Here is a 23,756-nt window from a genome sequence, read left to right on the forward strand (position 1 = left end):
GCCAATCTACCTGCCCCTGATCTCTGGCACCACCTCTTTAAAGCTGGTGATCTTGGGTAAGTTGCTTAGCCTCTCTGTGCCTCAGTTTACCCCTCTGGAAAGTGGGAATGGTGAATGTCCCTAGCCTATGTGATTGGTGGGAGAAGTTGATGGGTAAATCCAGAACAGAGCCTGGCACACAGGAAGTACTCGAAATGCCAGCAATAATTATCATGGAGGGGAGCAATGGCCTGGCACTGTGCATCTAAATGGGCGTGTGCACACCTGTGTGATGGATGGTGAGGTGGGTGAGTGTGATGGGGACGTGTGCACACATCTCGCTACAGTGTGTGTCTGTTTCTGGGTTGCTTGTGAGCTGGTGAGTGCGTACTGGGATGCATGCCATGTGTGGGGTACATAAAGTGCACGCTGTGCGCATGTACACTCTGGTGCACCGGTGTGATATGTGCATGTTGTAGCTGAGTGTGTTTGTGGAAATGTATGCCCAGGTAGGTCGGGTCTGGAGAGTATGTGTATGTGGGGATATCTGCACCTGCAGAGCCAGCTAGAGACTCTATGCACCTGTGCCTTGGGGGAAGGTGTGTGTGTGTGTGTGTGTGTGTGTGTGTGTGTTGGGTGGGGGGACAGCACAGGAATCTATAGCTCTCACAATTCAATTTGAGGGTTTAGAGTCCAGCAACAAATATTTATTGAGCCCTGCTGCATGTAGAGAGGGTGGGGAGTGCTCTGAGAAGGGGCAGTCCAGGGGTGTGTGGAGGGGTATTCTTAGGGGGGCGGGGCCCCATCATCAGGGTATGGGGTCAAGCACACCCCGGTGCTTGAGTCCGGGGTCGAGGATCTGGTGGCGGTGAGAAGCAGTGGGGGACGACAGGGGGAGGGGGCGGAGCCGATTGTGGGGGGGGATGGGCGAGGTTTGGGGGCGCGGGGAGGGGCGATGTCTCCTCCGCCGGCTCCCGGAGGGAGGGGAGAGGGCGGAGGGAGGGGAGGGAGGGAGAGAGGGAGAGAGGGAGGGAGAGAGAGAGACAGGGTGAGGGAGAGACAGCGAGAGCCAGAGAGCGAGAAGGGAGGCAGAGGAGGCGCGGAGCCCGCGGAGCCCGCGGCGGCGGCGGCGGCGGCGGCGGTCTGAGGAAGAGAAGGAGGAAGAGCCGGCGGAGCCGGGCGCCCGGAGCTGGCCGGACCAAGCCGGGGGCGGGCTAGCCAGGAGGGGCGCGGCGGCCGCGGCGGAAGGGGGGGCGCTCTGCGGATGGCCAGGCACGGCCCGCGGGGGGGGTGAGGTCCTCGGGCCCCCCGCCCTCCCCCCCGGCCCCCGCCCGCCCCCTCCCTGGGCCCGCTCGCCCTCCCGGGCGGTGGGGCATGGCCTGAGGGTCCCCCGTCTCCGGGGGGGTGGGGGGTGGGGGGAGGGGGGAGGGGCCGCGGGCGCCGCCGACCGGGACTCAGCAGCCCCGCCAGGCAGGTAAGAGGGCCGAGAAGCAGAGGGTTTGGGGACGCCGCGGGGCGGGGGCCGCGGGAGGGGGCGGGGGCGCCCGGATGTCCTTGGCCATGCTCCGGGCTCCCGGCCCGGGTGTGCGCTGGGGGGGGGGACCAGGAGCGGAGCGTTGCCCCGGGCGACGCCAAATTGGATTACGCCCGGGTCCCCGGTGCCCCGTCCCAGATCGAAGACTTGATGGGTAGATGCGCCCCCCAACCCCGTCAGCAGAGCCCCCATTCCGAACCCGCCTCCCAGCCCTCCAAGACCAAGGGCTCGGTCGCTGTACCCGCCTCCTGGCCCTGCCCGGCCACTCCCCCGCCTCACCCACCCTGGCCCAAGGAGGCCGGTGGACTCCTCCTGCTGCCCCACCTTGCGAGGCCCCTCCCCCAGGTCACCCTGGTGCCCACCGCCTTCCAGCAGTGTTTGGGCCTTGGCCTCTTCCACCCCCTGCGACCCCCTTCTGGCTCCTGCTTCTCCTTCCAGCCTCCTCCAATCCGCACCCACCCCCTTCACAAGCTCCCCCTATCCCCACCCCGTCGCCTCTCCCTTCTTCACCGGCCGGCGCGCCCCCTCGGCTCCCGCCCCCGAGTGCCATTCCCGGGTGCCCCCGCCCCCTTTCCCCGGCCCAGGGCTCTCCCCTACCAGCTGCTCAGCCCCAGCCCTGGCTCCCTCTCCCGCCTCTCTCCGCCTCCATTCATTCTCCCGGGTCCCGCTCTTGGCCACGCCAGCCGCCCCTCCGTCACCCCGCAGCCTCCCAGGGCACCCCCTCTCTCCCATTCTCCAACCCCCCCCCTCCGATTCCTCAGCCGGTCTCGGTACCAGCTGCGTGCCAGCTATTCTTAGCCGCGGAGCGTTTGATTCATGCCGCCCCGGCTGAGTGTGCCGGCTCCCTCCTTCGGGGCCGGAGGGGGAGGGGCCGGAGCTGGTCCTGGGGGTTGGGGGCAGCTGCACGCACTGGGGGCCGGAGCCAGGTTTGCTTTCATCCCACTGGCCACCTCTTTAGTGTCGGGTGGAAGGTGGGGGTCAGCCAGGGTCAGCCGAGGGGGAGTGGCTGCGGGCCTCAGGTCGGGAGGTGGGGTGTGGAATCGCGCGAAGTGCAGGAGACCCAAGGCTCTGCTAGGGCTAGGCGGGGCAGCAATGCCCAGTACCTGGGGCGGGGTGTGGGGGGGTGTCTTCGAAGTCCTGGGCACTCGTGGGGGAGGGGTTGGCCGGCCGATGGTGATGTTGGCTCGCCCACAGCTCTTGGAACTCTTCTCCCCACACACACATTTTGTCCTCCCTCCCCCAACCCCCCAGCCCATCCCCACTCTCCCAAAGTCAGCAATACCCTCCACTGCTTCCCATCGCCATGGCAACGGTGCAGGAGCCGGGCCTGGTTGGGGGGGGGGAGGGACCAAACCAGACATTCTGGTTTCCGGTGCTGGGGTGGAAGCCAGGGGATAAGATGAGCCAGGTGGACCCCATTGGGGACCCACTCTCCTAAGGCCACTTCAGGGGAGAAGAATAGGGATTCGGAGATGACCTCTCACCCTAGTCCCCCAGACCCTCTCCCCACTCCTTAGTTTCCTTCCCAGCCCCCTCCATCTCCCTCAGAGTGGGGCCACCAGTACTGGGCAATGCTGATCCACCCACCCTGCAGTGCCAGTCCTGAAACACGCTCACAGGTCATCTGCAGCCACCCCACATTGACCCAGGCCACCTGGACAGCCCTCCCAGGGCCAGCCTCCTCAGCCACCTACACACCCTCTTAAGATGCCCCTAACAACCTGCATAGGCCGCTTCTTGTGGTTCCCTCGGGTATACCCCATGCATGATTCTTTGCCCTGTGACACCCCCATTCGGTGCCCTGGCTCCCTGGGCCACCCATTCCCCAGCCCTCTGCACAGGTTGTCAGCCACACTTCAGTGAAGTCATGGGCTCCACCCGCTCCAGGTACCACGAGGGCTCCTGCTGCCCCAGGCTCATGGCACCTCCCTCTCCCTCTTACAATATCTCAGTGCCCCCACCCAGCTATCTAGGAGGAAGATGGGAGGGCCTCAGGTGAGGGGCCAGGCTGGGGCCAGGAGGGCAGGATGCCGGTGAGTCGTCCACCTGTCTGTCCTCAGCTAATTTTAGCTGCATTTTCCCTGGCCTGGCAAAGTGGGCCAGTAGCTCCCGCGGTGATTCTGCGGTTTCTGGGACACTGCCACGCTGGGTCAGCGGCAAAGTGGGGCGCAGGAGGGGCGGGGGCTCGAGCAGGGCCAAGGGCAGGGAAGGAGACATGTGCTGGCAGCATGGCAGGGATGGGGTTGTTTGTGCAGGTGGCAGCAGGAGTGTCTGGGGGTGTGTCCAGCCTCCTTCCTGCCTGTCTCAGGCGGTGTGGGGCTGCTGCCCCTGTCCTCTGGGCCACTGAGTATGCCTGTGACCTCTGAGGGGTTGGGGCTCCTAATCTGACAGCCGCCCTTGGCCCCAGCAGCTGCCTGTGATGCTGCCGTCCCCCGTCGCCCCGTGGCCCCACGATGACCCACAGCCCCGCCTCAAGCGAGGACGAGGAACGCCACAGTGCCAGCGAGTGTCCCGAGGGGGGCTCAGAGTCCGACAGCTCCCCAGACGGGCCTGGGAAAGGCCTCGGGGGGATCCGGGGCCAGGGCAGCGGGGCACCTGGTAGCCTGGCCTCGGTCAGAGGCCTCCAGGGCCGCTCCATGTCTGTCCCGGACGACGCCCACTTCAGCATGATGGTCTTCAGGATTGGCATTCCGGACCTGCATCAGACAGTGAGTGACCCTGTCACTGGGCAACATGGGGACGGGTGCAAGCCCACACCAGGAGGCCCCTGGTGCTGGGTGTCCTCCCACTTGGCCCCCATTTCCAGACCCCCACATACTTACTCAAATCCCCCACCTGTCACCAGAATCACCCTCCAATCCCTCCCCAAACCACTTCAGGCTCCTCCCTGTCACCTCCCCCACTAGAAATGCCTGCGCTTCAACCCTGATGCCACCATCTGGACAGCCAAGCAGCAGGTACTCTGTGCCCTGAGCGAGAGCCTACAGGATGTGCTCAACTACGGCCTGTTCCAGCCGGCCACCTCGGGCCGGGATGCCAACTTCCTGGAGGAGGAGCGGCTGCTGCGCGAGTACCCCCAGTCCTTCGAGAAGGGGGTACCCTACCTGGAGGTGAGGCCCACAGCTTTCCCAGATGAGAGAAGGCGTGTCCCACCATCTGTCCTCTCCCCATTTTTCTCCCAAGACTGTAGCAAGGGAAAAACCCAAGGGGCCCTTCCAGATCTCCAGGCACCTAAGAGTCACCAAGAGTCAGAGTCAGAGACACCTGAGTTCACATTACAGTCCATGCTCTGACCAGGGGAGTGCCCCGAGCTTGTCCTCCACCTGTCAAATTGGGGAAAGATTCCCAATTACAGTAGGTATTCCAGAACATTCCCTATGGGGTCCATGCTCCTACTCCTTCCTGTTAAGGATTGCAGTTTGCACACCCCAGAGTGGCCCTACACCCCTCTGCCCACCCAGCGGACTGGGGCTGTTTCCACCCTAACCCTGAGCTCATAAGTGAGTCCAGCCTCCTCCCCAGGCCCCTGACTGAGTCTCTGTCTCTCCCCTCACCCCACCCCTGGCCTCAGTTCCGGTACAAGACCCGAGTTTACAAACAGACCAACCTGGATGAGAAGCAGCTAGCCAAGTTACACACGAAGGTGAGAGAATCCTGCTGGCATCTACCTGCTCTCTATAGCACTCCCCACCACCCGGAACCCCTTCCCCCAACCACTTCCTCTACCACCTTTTCCCAATAGCCCACCACATTTCCCAACCCTTTGTTCCTCTGCCAGGGTCCCCATTTGGAGATAATTTGGGGTAGCCCCAAAAGCTCCCCTATTTCTCCCATCATAACCCCTTCTTAACTTCCTTTTTTATCCCTTATTCTTCTGCCCAGACCCACACCACTTCCACTTGACTCCCACTTTCTTCATTCTTGAACTTGCCCGTCTCATCTCCTGGATCCCCCATGTCCACACAGGACCCCTCACACCTCGTAGCCTGAACTCTGACATCCAGTGTCCCTCTGCCTGGGGCTGTTTCATAGATACCTTGCAGCTTCCCCAACCGCATGGCCTAAATCTCTACTAGATCCAAGGGTGTCCCCGTCCCCAGCCACATCTCTTCTCCAGTCCTTGGATCATCTGTCCCTGTGTCTGTCTTGGTTCCCTAGGAGCCAGAAGGAAGCCAGGGAGCTGTTCTGGTCAGCAGTAAAGTGAAGGATTCTGGACACTTGGGAAAAATCCCCCTGGTTCCTCCTCACCACCTCTGCCATACGTTGGTCCTGCCCTCCCCAAGTATTCCATTCCTCCAGACCTGCATTACCCACTGTGGGAGCCACCAGCCACGTATAGCTTCTGAGTACTTGCAGTGTGGCCAGTTTCCAAGCTGAGCACACTGGGCGTGTGAAATGCAGGCCAGATTTCAAAGACTCAGTACCCTGCCCCCCTCCAAAGGTGAAATATCTCCTTAATAAATTTCATATGGATTACCTATTGAAATGGTGGACATAGTAGGTAAAAAAGAGATATGTCATTAAAGTGAATTTCAACACTATTGACAGTTCCCCTTTCTTTTTTACAAAAGTGGCTACTAGGGACTTTTTGATGTCATACGTGGCTCACTGTGCATTTGCATGGGACAGCAGGGCTTGAGACCCCAGCCTTCGGCCCCTGTTCCCTGATATGCCTGTCTTCTCTCCCTTGTCCACTGCTCAGACGGGGCTGAAGAAATTCCTGGAGTATGTGCAACTGGGGACCTCCGACAAGGTGGCACGGCTGCTGGACAAGGGGCTGGACCCCAATTACCACGACTCAGATTCAGGAGGTAGGGAAGGGGCTGGGGACCTTGGTGGCAGCACCCAGCGTGAGGCCTGGGAGCTGCATGTGACTGGCCTGTCCCGCCCCTCAGAGACCCCCCTGACGCTGGCTGCCCAGACTGAAGGCTCCGTAGAGGTGATTCGAACCTTGTGCCTGGGTGGAGCTCACATCGACTTCCGGGCCCGGGATGGCATGACAGCACTGCACAAGGCTGCGTGTGCCCGGCACTGCCTCGCTCTTACGGTGAGGTGCCACCTCCCCCAGGACCCTCCCCTAGATCTGAGACGCCCTCTAATTGCCATGTTTCCCACACAGACTACAGTATGTGAATTGCCCCAGACCCTCCCTCTTCCTCTCCTCCACTGTCACTCCGACTGAATCTGAGGCACTTTCCCCGGCTCACAAACAGCTATAGCTGATAGTCACACAGCCCTTTCCCCTACGCCCAGGTAAATGATATTACTCTCCCCACACCCAGACACTTGGTGTCCTCCATTCCCTCTGACCCAGCTCAATGTGAACCCCTACCTCTGTCTCGCTGAGGTGCAGACCTTCCTAGTGTCCCTTAAAATGCAGCTAGAGACCCTCCTCCATACATATCCCGCAAACACAGCCCCACGGCCTGCATCCCCAGACACTGGCCCGCGTGTTTCCCAACACAGCCCCTTGCCTACCCTTCCCAACCTAGTGTTCACTCCTCCAAACACATGCCCCCTTCTCTAATGCAAATACCGCCCTCTCCTCCCCAATGGATAAACCTCATATACCTACAAAATACATACACGAAGTTGGCTTGCCTAGTTTCATTTTAAAATACTCTTCCTTTGTCCCCACCGCCCCAGCTAAGGGCACTTGATCCCTCCTCACATACAGATCAGGATAAACTGCCTCATAGCTGTGGATAAACACCCTGATTCACAGATGCCCCAGCTGAATGGACCCTCCTTCCCCTTCTCCAACCCTTTCTTGAAAGACCCTAAATGCAGTCAGGCACCAGCCACAGAGACCTGCTTTATGCCCTGGAATCGGCAGACTCTCTTTATGGACCCCCAATGCGCTGCCCTGGCCCAGATCTAGATCTTGCTCACACCCCACCTCAGGCCTCCAGAATTATGTTGTCCAATCCAGTAGCCACTAGTCACATGGGGCTGTTTACATTTGAATTTATTAAAATGAGCTAAAATCAGAACTTCTGTTTCTTGGCCTCACTAGCTACATTCAAGAGCTCAGCAGCCCACATGTGGCTGCCATGTTGGATGGTGAAGTTATAGACTGTTTCCATCACAGTGGAATGTTCTGTTGGACAGCACTGCTGTAGGCTGTCCTCACACAAGGCCACCGCCAACACTCTCTCCTAATAATACTCGAGGCCACCAGCCTTCTGTGCACAGAGCTGTTCTTTAAGTGGGATCGCTCCTTGCCCCCAAGCCCCCGGCCCCAGTGAGGCTAGCCCAACTTGCCTTAACCCAAGCTTGCCCTTTCCCAGGCCTCCTTCTGTGCCCCATCTTTGGGATCTTGGTCCTAATAACACCTCCCACTTGACCAGGAGCCTCCTGCGTCCAGACTCGGTTCTCTTATTTGTCCCTACAACCATCCCACTGGGTAGATGGGCACTGAGGTACTGAGCTCCTTCAATGGCTCATCTAATGTCAACCTTGGGGGAAGGGTGGGCAGGATGTCAGAGTGGGAGGGTCCTCTGGAGGCCTCTTCCCAATTCCCTCCTTGTTCACGGGGGGGATGGGAGAGGCTTAGAGAGACCCAGGGAGCGGAAGGGCCAGGCTCAAGGTCACACAATGGCATCATGGCATTGGCTAGTTTGCCCCATCAGCTCTTCAGAAAGAGATGGTGCTCTTGTGACTGTCATCTGCTTTGTCTAGGCACTCCTGGACCTTGGGGGCTCCCCCAACTACAAGGACCGCCGGGGGCTGACCCCTCTGTTTCATACGGCTATGGTGGGGGGCGACCCCCGCTGCTGCGAGCTGCTTCTGTACAACAGGGCCCAGCTGGGCATAGCTGACGAGAACGGCTGGCAGGAAATCCACCAGGTGCTCCCCACTCGGCCAGGAGGGGCTTGGGGCTGGGTGGGGGTGCCTAGATTCCAAGGGGTACAGGGATCAGGGACCTTGGTCATAAGGGCTGGGGTTCCAGATGGTGGGTGCCTCACAGAGGGTGGCTGTGAGAGTTCATGGTCCCCAAAAAAGATGGGAATGTCAACACTGGAAGCTTAAGGGGCATGGACTGGGGGATGGGACAACTTGGTCCCTGAGACGGGTGGGGATAGCCTCTTAGGCCTTTCTAGGGGCCACACCAGACACCCAGGCCTTGGAATGACTTGTGAAGCTGACAACCTGGGTCTCTAAACAGGAGCAGGGGCTGAAAGGAGAAGGGGAGGTGGATACAAGGCTTCCTGACCTCGAGGCGAAGGATGTAGACAGACGCCGTGGTCAGGAGGGTCTGACCCAGCCTCCTTGGCTCCTTGTCGTCCCCAGGCCTGCCAGCGGGGTCATTCTCAGCACCTGGAGCACCTTCTCTTCTACGGGGCTGAACCTGGAGCCCAGAATGCCTCGGGGAACACGGCCCTGCACATCTGTGCCCTCTACAATAAGGTCTGCCTGGCCCTGCTCCTGACTCCAGCCTCCCAGCCTCCCTGTGCCCTCTGCTCCCTTACTGTTTCATTCATTCATGCATTCATTCATTCATTCATTCATTCATTCAACAAATATTGACTGGACATCTTCCCTGTGTCAGGCTCAGGCTCAGGGTGCTGAGGACCAAGTAGCAAGCAAGAAGGACAGACCCTCCAGCAGGGGACATACCTGCCATTACAATCCAGTGTTCAGAGGGAGGTCACAGGGAATCCAGGTCCCTGTGGGAGCCCAAATCTGGGCTTGGGCTTGGGGCTGGGGTGGAGGTGGCTCTGGAGGAATGCCACCTGTGCTAAGATGAGCAGCAGTCAGCTGAGTAGAAAGAGAGGAGGAAAGGTGTTCCAGGCAGGAGGCACGGCCTGGGCGAAAAACCTGAGGGGAGACAGTTGGGACCATTACCAGAAGGGGGAAAGGAACTCCAGGGTCCTATTTCCCTGCAAGTCATTGTTCAGGCGCCAGGGGAGCACCTGCTGAGCGCCACTGCAAAGGACAGAGAAAGGCCCAACCACAGCCCCCTGAAGGGGACAAGAGTGTGTTGCAAATTGTAGCAATTCAGGACTGGGGGGACGGTCCACACTTCAGGAGTGGAGGGGAGCAGGAAAGAGCTTGCAGGGAGTCTCACATGCCTGTTCCTGTGTTCTGTCATGGCTGGTTGGGTTGGCAAGGCCTGTGGCTTTCAGCCTGATGACCCTGGCCCCTTGCTACCTGTATGACAGACGATTCTAAGCAGGTCAGCCCCCTCAGAGCCTCAGTCTCCCCACCCACTTCCCACAGCTCCCTGTCCTTAGAGAGTTGTGGTGGGGACTTGGGAGGACAGGACCTGGCCCACTGCTGCTCGTTCATCAGCCCCTTCTACCCTCTTCCAGGAAGGCTTCCAGAATAGCCCCAGCCCCTTCTGCCTCATCAGAACTTGCAGTGCGGGGGATGTGGCAGGTAGCCACATGCCGCCTTGTGGCAGCAAGCAGTCTGCTTGGCGCCTGCAGAGGGAGAACTCAGTGTTTGTCAAACTCAACCAATGCGGTGCCTGTCACTTCCCCTCCCGGTGCTTCTGTCTTTCCTGCTCCCTGACTCTACCTCCTGTGTGCATGGCCTGTGGGCAGCCTAGGGACCCCAAACTCGCCCTGCCCCCTCTCTAAGGCTCCATTCTCTCTCTGAAATGGAAATGACATCAGCTGATTGAAGGGATGAAAGATCATGTATATTAAGTGCTCATCCCTAGAAGGCAGCTGTAATAATAATTATTATTATCATTATCATAACTATTATCAGTCAGGAGATGGAAACCATACCATTAATTTGAACAGGGAAAATTTACTGTGAAGAATTAGACAGCAGGAACGATTACTCTTGGTGAGACAGATGAGCCGGTTGTTTCCCCTCCTTTCACCCCCTTTCTCATCTGTAAAATGTGTCCATAACAAGTGGGTGAGGGGTGGCTGATTAGCTCAGTTGGTTAGAGCGTGGTGCTAATAACACCAAGGTTGCCGGTTCAATCCCTGCATGAGCCACTGTGAGCCACGCCCTCCTTTAAAAAAAAAAACAACAAGTGGGTGAATGTTTGCCTGCTCTCTGCAAGGTGCTTAACAAATAGATGCTTGGCTCACGTGAGGTCTTTTTCTACTTCTCTTCCCTTGTCTTTCCTCCCAGACTTTAAGCTTCCCAAGGCCCAGAACTGGGTCTGAGAGTTTTCCTCACTCTCTGCCCACCTGGCATGCCTGTCTGTCCCTGCTGCTGATGGTCTAGTCTGTCAGTTCATCAAGGCTGGGGCTAAGTCTGATCAACCACTCTTTCCCAAGGCCCCAGCACATAGTAGGCCTAGATGCATCTTTATGGAATGAGTGAGTGAGTGAGTGAGTGAGTGAATGAATGAATGAATAATGGGTCAGCCACTTGGATTTCCCCCAAGACTTCACAGCACCCAACTCAGAACATTCAACAAGTTTGCTTCAAGATGGATTGAATGACTCAACCAATGAATGAATGACTTGAGCAAATGACTTTCGAATGACTCAGCAGCACATCCTCCATCCTCATCCTCTCCGTGCATATTTCTTGAGCACCTACTGTGTGCCAGATGTGAGATGAATCAGATGCAGTGTGGCACCTGCCCTAGGGAGGGGAGAGGGAGTTCACAGTCTAGTGAAGAGGCAGATGTGTAAATAAATCATTGCAGTACCGTGAGATAAATGCTAGGACACCAGGAAGTACAGGGTTCTCGAGGAGGAGAGTGAAGAGCTGGTGTTGATGCTCTGGCCATGTGCTGGGCAAGATGGTGGCGGGGGTGTGCAGGCATGAAAAACACACCTGGCAGAGGTTAACAGTCTAGTTGGGGGGATGGCATGTGCACACACGGACACGCACACTCAGGAAACTCACTGGGCTGACTTTGCTGTCCAGTGAACTGACTTGTGCAATTGGAGTTGTGTATTCACAGGAGATAGATGAGCATAGGATTAGAATGCCCAGTTGGAGTTCTAGCTGTTCCACTAACTGGCTGTGTGACCTTGGGTACAGATTTGCCCTCTCTGAGCGTGTTGTGTGGGATAAGCATCCTTGGTGGGTTTGTTGTTTGGAGAAGGTGAGACCAAGAAGTTGCTTGGTGAATGCTAGTTCGGTTAGTATCAGGAGAGGTGAAGAGGAGTTGAGCTAGGGGCCAGGTTGGGTTTGGCCAGGCCAAGACAAAAGGCAGAGGACCATCTCTCATTCAGCACCTGTGATTGGACAGCTCCCATCGGCCAGGCACTATTCCAGGCCGTGGGTGCCACAGACAGAATTATGCTCCTATGACACAAACAGTGTCGTGAGAGGGATGCTCAAGAGACAAATAAAATAGAAATGTCATTTCAGGAAGACAGTGTTATGAAGAAAATGAGCTAATACTGGCTTATGCCTGGGACATAGCAGGTGTCATAAATAAAATAAAGTGGGGAACAGAACAGGGGGTTATTTCTGACAGGGTGGTCAGAGAGCCCTCTTTGAAGAGGTAGCATTTGAGCAAAAACCTAAGTGAAGTGAGAAAGCGAGCCACGTGAATATGGCAGGGCAAAGAATTCCAAGTAGAGGGAGCAGCAAGTGCAAAGGCCCTGGGGCAGGAGCATGCCTGTCGAAGGAGGCCAGTGTGGCTGGAGCAAGGCGAGATGGTAGAAGATGCAGCTAGTGGGGCTGGGGGTGGCGGGGCAGGCAGATCATGTCAGATGGTGCTTCTTAGGCTATGGCAAGGATGTTGGGTTTGATCCAAAGAGAGAGTGTCATGTGAGTGACATGGGTAAGGAATTGATCTGATGTGGATGCCATCCCTGCCAAACTGCCCCCGTCCTCTGGATCTAGCAGAGTGTGTGACTAAGAGCCTAGGCGCTGGAAGCAGGCAGACCTGGGTTTGAATGTGAGCACTGACGCACCAGCCCTGTGAGCTTGAACTCCTTTTGAGGGCTTAGTTTCCTCATCTGAAAAATAGGGACGATAATTTCCATCTCATGGAATTTTGGGGTGATTCAGTGAGCTTTTGCCTCTGAAGTGCTGAGCAGCTGGCATGCAGTAAGCCCTCTGTGAGGTTTACATAGGGGGCCTCAGCTGTGAGGTTTCTGCCCTCCAGCGGGGACATCTGTCACTGTCTGCAGCCATTCTTGGTTGTCACCATCGGGGAAGGGAGTGCTACTGGCATCTAGTGGTAGAGTCCAGGGAGGCTACTAAAATCCTATGGTGCATGAGATGCCCGGATACAAGGAATTACCCCGCCCCAAATGTCAGTAGTGCAGAGGCTGAGATGAGAAACCCTGGTTTAGGTGGATGTCATCCCATAAGGACAACACCAGTCACATGTGAAATTTTAAATGTCCCAGGAAGTCACATTTTTTTTAAGAGGAAAAAGGAAACTGGTGACATGAATTTTAGTACCATGTTTTATTTAACCTATTGTATGCAAAATAGTGTCATTTTAACATATAACCAATATAAACATTATTAGAGATATTTAATGTTTTTTCATGCTGAATCGGGTATGTCTTTTACTCGCACAGCACATCTCAGTTTGGCCACATTGAAAGGGCTCAGGAGTCACACACGTGGTGAGTGGCTGCTGTCCTTGGCAGGAGAGGTTGAGATCAGATTGTTCTGAGGTTCTTAGCACAGCGCTTGTCTGCTTGTGGTGACCTTAATTGGTTTCTTTCCCCTTCACGCTCTGCCACCGACCATGGCCCTCAGGAGACTTGTGCTAGGATCCTCCTCTATCGGGGGGCCAACAAGGATGTGAAGAATAACAATGGACAGACCCCCTTCCAGGTCTGGGGCTGTTGGGGCTGGTGTGGGGGTAGGAGGAACAGAGAGGGTCAAGGAAGGTGGGACAATTAGGAATGCTGGGAGAGAGGGAAGGTGGAGTTGCTGGGGTGAAGGCTCGGGTTTGGGGGCAGAGGGGTGGAGGGAGCAGCCAGCGAGGTACTTCACAGTGCTTCCTGCCCACTTTCCCGGGTGCCTGGGCCACCCCACCTCCTATCACCCCTCCTTCCAGGTGGCAGTGATCGCTGGGAATTTTGAGCTGGGGGAGCTGATCCGAAACCATCGAGAACAGGATGTAGGTGAGTGGGGCTGGGGCTGAGGGAGAGCCTAGGGTACTGCGGGGTGCGTGGCAGGATCAAGGAATCAGAAGACCTGATTTGTGGGCCAGGACGGGATCAAAAAAACCTTGAGAGACCTCAAAAGTCTGAGTAGTGGCAGGGGCATGATTCCAGGCCCCTCACTCTTGCTCATCTCGATCTTTCTCCCCTCATGCCTCTCCCCACCGTGTCTTGCCCACATGCCCCCCACACCTGCCTCTGTCTCCCCTGCCACTTCTGCCCCCTGCCGCTGTGCCCTCTCAGTGCCCTTCCAGGAGTCCCCCAAGTACGCGGCCCGTCGACGGGGACCCCCAAACGCCGGGCTCACGGTGCCCCCCGCGCTGCTGCGGGCCAACAGTGACACCAGCATGGCCCTGCCTGACTGGATGGTGTTCGCTGCCCCGGGAACCTCGTCCTCCGGGGCCGCTGGCCCTACCTCAGGGCCCCAGGGCCAGTCGCAGCCCTCAGCCCCCAGCACCAAGCTCAGCAGTGGGACCCTCCGGAGTGCCAGCAGCCCCCGGGGTGCCCGGGCCCGCTCCCCGTCTCGAGGGAGGCACCCTGAGGAGGCCAAGAGGCAGCCCCGTGGACGGCCCAGGTAGGGGGGGGTTCAGCCCTGGTCCCACAGACAGACCCCAGTCCAGCTGAATCCCCTCTTCAGAGCCACATCATCCCCAGGCCAGCCCAGTTACCTCCCTTCTGTCCCACATATGACTGGTCTTCCATCCATCCAACTTCTTGGTCCCTCTCTCAGGCCTCCAAATCTCTCTCCTGACCCTTGACTAAAGTGGGATATTGTGAGCCACAGTTTTGCACCCATCCCGAAATGCATTAAACTTTAGCTGAGAACCTGCTCCATGCCAGGGGCCTTGGGGTGGACCCCAAAAGAAATGTTGGTTCTAGTTCCTGAAGACAGACAGAATGACAGGGTGAGGGGAGAGGAGGACGAACAGGGCAAAAGCTGTTGAGGGACTTAGGGAGAGGAGTCCAAGCTTGGACATGAAGCTGGAGGAGAGGAGGGTGGCAGGGGAGCAGAGAGACCATTTAGGGCAGATGGGAGGATGGGAGAAGGCATTCTGGGGTAAAGAGGCCAGGCAGGCCGGGGGTGGGGGGGAGGGGGCTGTGGCTGAGCAACGTGTCCTAACGATGTGGGGGAGAGGAAGCTCATGGCGGACTGGGAATGGCAGGCAGGGGAATGAGACCCGACCCAGGAGGAAGCTGGGAGTCACTGAAGGTTCTTGAGCAGAGGGATGACACAGCTCAGCGTCAAGAGGCTAAATCAGGTGGAGCAAGCAGGAGCAGGACCCTGGGAGAGCGCTGAGCCAGAAGCCAGGAAACTTAGAAGGAGCCTCGGGGGCAGCAGTGGGCAGAGATAGGGAACCCCCCCCAGATGCCCTCTTCCCCTGCCCTCAGGATGCCAGAGCTGGGAACCCACTCAAACCCCCTCCCCCACCCTGATGCTCCATCTCCTCCCCGCCCCTCCAAGGACCCCTGTTCTCCCGGAGGTGCCCCCTCCTTCCACTCTCCCCTGCCTCTCATACCCTCTGTGTATGCAGCTCCAGTGGGACGCCCCGGGAAGGGCCGACTGGGGGCACCGGGGGCTCAGGGGGGCCTGGGGGCTCCCTGGGCAGCCGTGGGAGGCGCAGGAAGCTTTACTCAGCAGTGCCCGGACGATCCTTCATGGCTGTGAAGTCCTACCAGGCCCAAGCCGAGGGGGAGATCTCCCTGAGCAAGGGCGAGAAGATCAAAGGTAAGGGGGCAGGCAGGGTGGGCTGAGGGCAAGGAGAGCGGCAAGTGAGCTGATCATTCAGGGAGAGACAGTCAGGACAAACAGCAGTGTACTCTGGAGGCCTCAGAGAGCCCCGAGGTGCCCCCTCCTGCCTGGAGGAGCACAAAGTATAACTGTGATGATGCCATCAGGAGAGTGGGATCCTGAAACTACTCCAGTCACTGGAGCACTTCCGGGTGCGTGGTCTCAGCCCACTCACAACTAACAGCCCTTGTGGGAGGGTGTCATGAGCCCATCTTGCAGCTGGAGGACCAGAGCCTCAGGCAGGTCAGGTCCCCTGTCCACACCCGCAGCCTTTCTCTGCCTTGTGCTGCGGGCCAGGTCAAGCCGATTGCCTCTGCCAGGTGTTCTCATCAGAGAGGAGGTGGTACCTAACTTACGGGGCTCTGACGCAATGGCTGGTGTGCGAAGCCGGGTCCCTACTGAGGGCTCCCCACATGGGAGCCGCTGTTATAGGGGTTCACCTTACTTTGGTTTTCCTGTCTTCATCTGGAAAACAGTGCTCCTCTAGCTCCTCCAGTAGCTCCTCTGTGCAGACTTGGCGGGACAGGATGGTGTTGGAGACGGGAAGTACGCTGCAGGTCCGGTAGCTAACACAAGGCGGGTGAGCGATTCTTTGCCTGTCTCTAGGCTACAGAGCAGTTGAGAGCCAGGCTGCCTGGGTTCAAATCCTGGCTCCACTCCATCTTAGCTGGGTGACCGCAGGCAACTGATTTCTCTGTAAAATGGGGCCCTTGAGAGGATGAAAATAATTGGCTCACGTGAAGCACTTAGAACAGTACTTTGCACATAAGTACAGTCATCCTTATCATAAGCAGCCCCCCACAGCAGGTACTTAGAGAAGAGAGACCCCGGCCTCCTGGGGAAGCCGGGAGTGTCCTCACATAGGAGACAGAGTTTAAGTGGGGCAGGGATCAGAGAATTGGGTGGTTGTATAATTGCATCTGTTTTGTAATCTGTCTCCCCATTGCCTAAGTTCCTGACATTGGTCTCTGGGTCGCTAGGGTCCAGTTTAATGACTGCACACAGGAGACCTCAATGCACATTTGCGGAGCGGGTGACTGAATGAGTGAATGAATGATCAAATTCAGGACTTAACAGTGGGAACAAGGCAGTATGCCTGGGGGGAGAGAGAAGGAGGGAAGGAGGAAGGAAGGGTGGGAGAGAGGGAGAGAAGGTGTGTGTGTGTGAGAGAGAGAGAGAGAGAGAGAGAGAGAGAGAGAGAGAGAGAATGTATGGGTCAGGGGTTGCTCTATGATTTGGAGGGTGAGAAAGAAGAAATGGAAACTGAGGCCAAGGGTGAGGGACCTTCTGGGCAGGCCGAGGGCCATGGGCAGTATCTTCTGTGTGTCTTTCTGAACTCTGAGCCCACTACTTCTATGCAGGGGAAGGACACACTGCCCTGTTTTTAGATCCTTCCCTTCTATTTAGAGACACTTCATTGCCTCAAAGCATGCCCACATCTATGATGTCACTAAGTTTCACCACAGCCAGAGAAGGCAGCGGGTTCCCTTTGCTCTCAGGACACAAACTCAGTGCCTTAGACTGGCCTGCAAAGCCCTCCCCTGCCCATATACCCACCTCATCTGATGCCACTCTTTCTTCACTCACAGGGTTCCTGGGACCCCGTCCTTTTTCCCAGTACTCAAATGCCCCAAGCCCTTTTCCACATCAAGCTCTTTGCATATGCTGTTCCTTCTGCCTGGATAACCTTTCTTCCCTTTCTTTGCCTCCTCAACTCCTAGGATCCTTCAGGTCTCAGCCTATGGGTCACATCTTCTGGGACACTTTCCTGGTCCCCCTTTGCCATCCAATTTATATGCTCCCATCTGGCCTCTCTCCAGACACCCTGTGTTTTTCCCTTGAACGCTGATCTTGATTTCCAATCATGAGGTCACTTGTAGAGTTACGCCTCTAATGGGCACCAATGTGAGAGCACGAATCACATTTGTTGTGTCCAGCAGCTTTACCCAGTGTTTAGCCTGTCTCATGATGGGCACTCAATAAATATTTGTTCAGCGAATGAATGACTGAGTCCAGGACCACCCAGCCAGGCATGGCAGAGTCAGCCAAGAGCCCAGACCCTTTGTCACCCTATCTCCTGCTCTTCCTTGACCTTGAGCATCTTCTCCATTTTATTCCCCAGCTCCTCTCAAGATACGTGGTTTTGCAGGGCAAAGCATCAGATGGCCCATCTCAAATCCTAGCATGACTCGAACCATCTCTGAGCAAGAGACTTCGCTGCTGTAGCTTTAGTTTCTTCATCTCTAAAACGGGAAATCAGTTGTTACCTGTCAGGGTGGGCTGAGGATTGAGCGAGGGAGGTACGTGAAGGGCCGAGTGGGGACAGAGTCGTGAAAATGCAGGAGAGATGGAAGACTTTGTGTTGAGCCAAGTGCTTGAACAGAGAGGTAGCAAACATGAGTGACTAAAAGCATTCACTCTGGAAATGGCCAGAGCTATGTTCAAATCCAGGCTCTGTCCATTACAAACCATATAACTTTGAGCAAATGACCTTGGATCTCCAAGCCTCAGTTTCCCAATCAGCAAAATGGGGATAATAAAAGGACCCCCCACCACCCCATGAGGGCTTTGGTCCGGAGGAAGAGTTGGATAAAAATTAGCTGTCTCTGCCGTCCACATTTGAATGGCAGTGATAGCACAGCAGCACTGAGCACGTGGCAGGCTATCAGTAAGGTGGAGACAGCAGGAAGGGGCTTCCAGTTATGGGTGGCGGAGAAACAGAAACAGGTGATTCTAATCTCTTCTCCCTTCTAGAAGCAGGGAGGCAGAGAGGGGTCTCGGAGCAAATTACAGAAGATTAAGTGGCAAGGAGACTTGGGAGATGGCAGGGGCAGGGACACAGAGGCTGGGGGGAGGGGGGTCTGCCTAGGAGGGTTGAGGGAAATTACAGAACTGAGCTGTGACTGGTTACCAGGGGAGATGAGGGCCAGTTGTGGATGTGTCCCTAACCTATGGGGACCATGTCACGGGACATGGCCCTTTTCCCCAGTGCCTCTTTTTTTTTTTTTAATTTTTTTTTTTTTAATTGGGGAAGGGGAACAGGACTTTATTGGGGAACAATGTGTACTTCTAGGACTTTTTTTTTTCCCCCCCAAGTCAAGTTGTTGTCCTTTCAGTCTTAGTTGTAGAGGGCGCAGCTCAGCTCCAGGTCCAGTTGCCGTTGCTAGTTGCAGGGGGCGCTGCCCACCATCCCTTGCAGAACTCGAGGAATTGAACTGGCAACCTTGTGGTTGAGAGCCCACTGGCCCATGTGGGAATCGAACCGGCAGCCTTCGGAGTTAGGAGCATGGAGCTCTAACTGCCTGAGCCACCGGGCTGGCCCTCCCCAGTGCCTCTTGATGTCCCCCATTGGATTAAAAAAGCTAGAATGCAAGAGTAACATGATTTGCTTCTCCCCCCACCCCTTTGCCCCTTCCTGGGATATTTACTAAGGATGCCCTTGGGCCAGGCCCTGTGACAAGTGCAGGAATTGTGAAAAGGCATAAATCAAGTGTGGTGGGGGTGGGGGCAGCCTGGAAATGTAGAAATGTTTCTATGTTCCTGCTCCCCACCTAGTGCTTAGCATCGGGGAAGGAGGCTTCTGGGAAGGTCAGGTCAAAGGTCGCATCGGCTGGTTCCCCTCTGACTGCCTGGAAGAGGTGGCGAACCGCTCCCAGGAGGGAAAGCAAGGTAATGAGGAACCTCTGCCTATCCCCAATTTACCCTAGGGTACTCATATCCCTTCCTTTCCCCCCCCCCAGGGGGGTGGACTGCTGGGAGGCAGATGGGAAGGCATGGGCCAGGAGGAGCCCTGGGCGTGGGCTTGTGGTTTCCAGGGTGAGGGTCCAAGGTCATCCCTTGTCCCCCTACAGAAAGCCGCAGTGACAAGGCAAAGAGACTCTTCCGGCACTATACTGTGGGCTCCTACGACAGCTTTGATGCCCCAAGGTAAATGTCCTGACACTCTTGGGTATCCCCCACCTCCCTTCACACTCCACCTTTTAAATAGTTCCACCACCTCCAAGCCCCCTTTCTAGCATCTGCTCCCTCTAAAGTTTGATCCAGGGGTGGGGGAAGGCAGAGCTAGCTAGCTTCAGGCCACACAACCCAATCCCAAATCTGCCTTGGCAGCCACTGGACTGCCCAGCTCTGGGGTGACCAGAAACCAGCAGGGTAGATGCTGCGGGGGGGGGGGGGGGGGAGGTGTTGATGCCCGGGGAGCTCGGTGTGTATGGCTGGCTGGAGGCCCTCATCTCCTTCATGTGCCCCATCTCTGTGCAGTCATGTGCAGTGGAAGTGTATGTATCCCATACCTCAAACTGGGAGTGGGCAGAGCCCTGCCAGGTGGGGTGGGGGCAGGGAGAAGGGCACACTGACACCTTTCCCCTCCCTGGCTGCTGGCTGACTTGCTTCAGAAGCTTGATGGATGGGATTGGCCCAGGGAGGTGAGATGGGAGGGGGAGGGAGGGGATGCTTCAATAATGGGAAGGAAGGGGTGCCTGGGGGTGTATGGATGTGTACGTGTGCACGACTAGAGCTGGTTTCCCATGAGTGAACGTCTTACACAGGCGAGCACCTTGTCCGATTTCCCCGAGTGTGTTCTTGCCTGGGTGTCTCGTAGGTGCGCATGACACGTGTCTATGTGCATGTGTGGCTGGAGGCCCCTAGATGTATAGCCCTGTGCATATACCCGTGACAGCGAGAGGGTCTGTCCCGCTCTGTAGAGATGTGTGCATCTGTGGCTGTCATTTATGGCTGCACGATTGGGGCACATTCTGTGCCTGGCTCTGCACATCTGTGTTTCCTTGAATCAGTACGTCTGAATATGAGGGCAAGGGTTTCTAGAGATGGCAGTGTGTCTGCTTACCGCATACGGACAGGTGGGTCTTTGCACAAGTCTGTCCCTCTCTATGCATGTCACTGTGTGTGCACATTAGCACATAACATTGGGTGCATGCATTTGCATCTGTCTGATTGATCTGGAATTCAGTACCTGGGGTGTTGGGGGATAGGGGCACAAGAAGGGAGGGCTTTAGGGCTTGGGCTTCCAGAAGGGCAAGGCTGTGGTGGCGGGATGGTCCTAACCGAGCATCAAAGATGATACCTTCCCCTGCTATTCCCCCCATCCAGGGAAACGTCTCCTTGTTCGTAGCATCCTTCCATTAAATGTGTCCAAACCTGTGTCTGTGTTCTGGCCAGTGGGGATGGGTTGCGGGTGGAGAGAAAGAGAAAGGACAATGTGGGGAGAGAGGGTGGGGTTGGGGTGCCACCCCGCGCCCTGAATGTCTGAGGCGCTTGACCATTGTGCGTGTTTGCCTGGCACGTCTCCGGCTCTGGGCACCGGGTGAGTACGGAAGTCAACCCCACCTGAGTCTCCCCATCAGCCTCCATTTCTTGTCTTTGTCACTGTCTCTGTGGGTCTCACTTTGGCCTTGGTCTGGGGGTCACTTGCTCTACCAGCTGTATGGGGGTGGCCTCTCTCCCCCTCACCTTCTTCTTTCTCCCCCAGTTCCGTCCTGTCAAGTGCATTTCCTCCCCTTCTTTTCCACTTCTTGTGCCCGCTGGCATGTGCTGCTATGTGTGTGGTATGTGTGAGCCTCTCCTCCTCCTGCCTCCCCCATGCTCTACGGGACCCTTTTTGTGGTGGCCTGGCCTCTCCTGTGTTGTGCTCCTGCATCCCTGCTGGAGCTGTGTGGTCCTGCCATGCGTAGCCCCTGATGGCCTGTGCGGCCCCGCTCCTCTCCTGGGGGCTCTCATGTGACCTGTGGTATGTGTATGTCCCTCTGCCTGGGCTTCTTTGGGGGGAGGGGTGTCTCTCACTGCCTTGGTGCCCAGTCTGAATGACCTGGCCTTCCCTTTCCGGGCCTTCCAGACTGTGTTGGGGTGCGTTTTATGTCAGTCTGCGGTGGTGGGCTGTGTGTCCCCCCCGGGGCCTCTCTCACCATGGTGTCTCCGCGCTGGAAGCGGGGCTCGGTCAGCGCGTCCCAGCACGCGGTTGCAAGGCATCGTGTGTGATGTGCGTCCCTCTCCGCGCTCTCTCGCTCTGCACCTGCGCGGGAGGGCTCTGGATGCGGGAGGGGGGTTAAGGGGGGGCCCAGACCGGAAGTGCCTCCCCCTTCTCCTCCCCCCTAGCCTCGCCCCTCCCCCTTCTCCCGCCAAGGGGGGGCCCTGCGTTCCCCTCCCGGCCCCCTCCCCTCTGCCCGGCCCCCTCCGCCGCCCGGCGCAGGACGCCAAGGGGTTAAGCCTCGCGTCCGCCGCCCGCCGCCCGCCGCCCGCCTCTGGAGCTGTCCGCGGTGCTGAAGCCGGCGCTGTCCGCGGTCCTCGCGCTCCCGCGGCGGCCCGACCCCGCGCCCCGCGCCCCCGCGCCCCCCGGCATGTGAGCCCCCGGCCCTGCCCTCCCTCCCACGGGAGGGTGCGCGCCCCCTCCCCCTCCCCCCTCCCGGCGCGGGTCAGCATGAGGCGGGGCCTGGGGGCCCGGACACGGGGGTTCGGCCGAGCGGGGACGGGGACGCGGCGGCGGCGGCGGCGGCGGGGGCGGCCGGCACCGGGACCCGGGCCGGGGCCGCGGCGGCGATGGCTTTGTCTGCGGTCGGCGGCGGCCCCAGTGGGGGCTCCCTGCCGCAGCCGCCCCCCGCGCTCTCCTCCAGCTGGCCGGCCCTGGGGCCCCGGCGGCGCAGCGTCTGGTACATCTACAGGTAACGGAGCGGGCCGCCCCTTTTCCCCGCGGCGCGGCCCGCGGTGACGACCCTTCCCCGCCGCTGGTCCCCGACCCTCTCCCCTAACCTCTGAGCGCTAAAATCTTTCCGGGCCCTCTTCTCAACCCTTCTTCTCATCCCTCTCCTTGGGCCTTGCTTTCCGAGGCCCCCCCAGCCCCGGAATCGGCCCTTCTAGGCCCCCCTCAGTTCTTCCTCCAAGACCTTGCCCTCCGCCTCCCGCCCCCCCCCACCCGTCAGGCCCTACGCGCGGACCCTACTCTAGGGTTCAGACCCCATCCTCCCTTTCTACTGCCCTCACCGCCCCCTCTGTGGAGCCCTCCCCTTGGGGGAGCCACAGTGGTTCTCCCTCAGGCACCTACACCCCAGGCCCCTGCTCCCCATATCCCCACACCCCTCCTCGGGCTTGGCAAGTCCCCCCATTCATACCCCTTTCTCCCATTCACAGTCATCCCCCCATTACACACGCATCCCGCCCCCGGGCTCCCCTCCCCTCCTCTTTTTCCGCTGCGTGTCACTGTGCATGTGTCAGTGTGGCTCTGTCGATATGCGTGCGTGTGTGTGACTGCCTGCAGCCGCGCGCGCGTGTGTGCGTGTGTGCGCGGGAGAGACAGAAACACGGGATGGAGAGGTGCTGGGCTCCCAGCCCACCCCCCAGCTGCGTCCATCTGTGTATCCCTGTTTGACGGCGTCTGTCTCTGTGTGTGACTTGGAGTGATACAGAGGCTGTCTGGGGAGTGTGCGTGTGTGTGCGTGTGCGTGTGCGTGTGTGTGTGTGTGTGTGATGGAGTGGGTCTGTCCCAGGCACTGCGGCTGTTTCCCCACACCCACCTTTTTGTGCCAGGCTGGCCCCCTCTCCCACAGTCCCCCTTCACCAGTCCCTCTGTGTGTCTCTGTCCCCATGTGCCACTGTCCCTGCCCCCAGGGGCTCTGTGCCTGTGTGGGGGCACGTGTGCGGAGCCATGGCTGAGCTTCTGCACGGGGAGCTGCATCTGCTATGTGTGCCACTTCTCAGCATGGGAGGGGGCTGGCTTCCCTGCGTGGGGGCCTCTGTGCCAGCCGTGAGGATGGGTACATAGGGAAGGGCTGAGTACTGGAGGGGGTGCCAAGCACAGCAGCAGGCTCTGGGCTGTGGGATCCTGGGTGTGTGAGAAGGACCTTCAGCGTGGGGGTGGGGGGAGTGGACACTGCTGCAGTCTCGGCGTGTGGGATCCAGGGAACAAGAGCTGGCCGCTGAGCGCCAGAGGCTTCTCAGGGTCGCTGAGGGGTGGCCTGGGGGAGAGCATTGTGTGTGCTCCTGCAGGGCAGGCAGTCAGCAGTACAGAGCATGAATGGGGTGCTGCGTGGGTCGTGAAGACTGGAGCAGGGGGTGGGGTTAGAGGGTCTGGGTGGGAGGGTGTCAGGATGAGAATGGAACAGGGGAGAGTGGGGGATACGGAAGTCTGGGGAAATGGGGAATACCTGAGTGTGGAGTGTGCAGAGAAATGGGGTAAGGAGGGGATGCAGGAAAAAAGGGGAAGATTTGGGGGTGGGGATTTAGGCAGTGTAGAGAGAGGGTGCAGGAAATGGAAATGAAATGCAGTTGCAAGTAACAGGAGGTGGAAAGGTGTGTGGTGGAGTGAATGGAGGATGCTGAAGGAGGACGAGGCTTTACACCGGTGAGAGTGGGGGGGTGACTGGGGAGTATAAAAGGAACACAGGGT

At 58.0% G+C, this 23,756-nt stretch overlaps 1 protein-coding gene and 1 long non-coding RNA gene across 8 annotated transcripts in view; both read left to right on the forward strand.

Annotated features, from left to right (window-relative positions):
* The first annotated feature begins 990 nt into the window (after nucleotides 1-990).
* SHANK1 (SH3 and multiple ankyrin repeat domains 1) overlaps nucleotides 991-23,756 on the forward strand; it is a 45,233-nt gene continuing 22,467 nt past the window's right edge. For 2 of the 7 annotated variants that reach the window (XR_012490388.1, XM_074315439.1), the window contains exons 1-15: nucleotides 991-1,453; nucleotides 3,924-4,221; nucleotides 4,420-4,623; nucleotides 5,085-5,156; nucleotides 6,216-6,324; nucleotides 6,409-6,560; nucleotides 8,195-8,362; nucleotides 8,807-8,923; nucleotides 13,163-13,240; nucleotides 13,467-13,533; nucleotides 13,816-14,146; nucleotides 15,105-15,298; nucleotides 18,917-19,030; nucleotides 19,213-19,288; nucleotides 19,756-19,785. Coding sequence is in view for 6 of the 7 variants with exons in the window: in XM_074315439.1 (XP_074171540.1) it covers nucleotides 3,967-4,221; nucleotides 4,420-4,623; nucleotides 5,085-5,156; nucleotides 6,216-6,324; nucleotides 6,409-6,560; nucleotides 8,195-8,362; nucleotides 8,807-8,923; nucleotides 13,163-13,240; nucleotides 13,467-13,533; nucleotides 13,816-14,146; nucleotides 15,105-15,298; nucleotides 18,917-19,030; nucleotides 19,213-19,288; nucleotides 19,756-19,785 (1,967 nt within the window). In the remaining variant the exon portion in view is untranslated. Of the gene's footprint in view, nucleotides 1,454-3,920; nucleotides 4,222-4,419; nucleotides 4,624-5,084; nucleotides 5,157-6,215; nucleotides 6,325-6,408; nucleotides 6,561-8,194; nucleotides 8,363-8,806; nucleotides 8,924-13,162; nucleotides 13,241-13,466; nucleotides 13,534-13,815; nucleotides 14,147-15,104; nucleotides 15,299-18,916; nucleotides 19,031-19,212; nucleotides 19,289-19,755; nucleotides 19,786-23,756 lie in introns of all 7 variants that reach the window. The other 5 variants (XM_074315434.1, XM_074315436.1, XM_074315435.1 and 2 more) reach the window with 4 other exon arrangements.
* LOC141567616 (uncharacterized) lies at nucleotides 19,802-20,521 on the forward strand. Its single transcript, XR_012490419.1, has 2 exons — nucleotides 19,802-20,220; nucleotides 20,471-20,521. It is a non-coding gene; the product is annotated as an uncharacterized LOC141567616 (long non-coding RNA).

This window comes from Rhinolophus sinicus, linkage group LG11 (genome assembly GCF_036562045.2).
Source record: "Rhinolophus sinicus isolate RSC01 linkage group LG11, ASM3656204v1, whole genome shotgun sequence".
Lineage (NCBI taxonomy): Eukaryota > Metazoa > Chordata > Mammalia > Chiroptera > Rhinolophidae > Rhinolophus > Rhinolophus sinicus.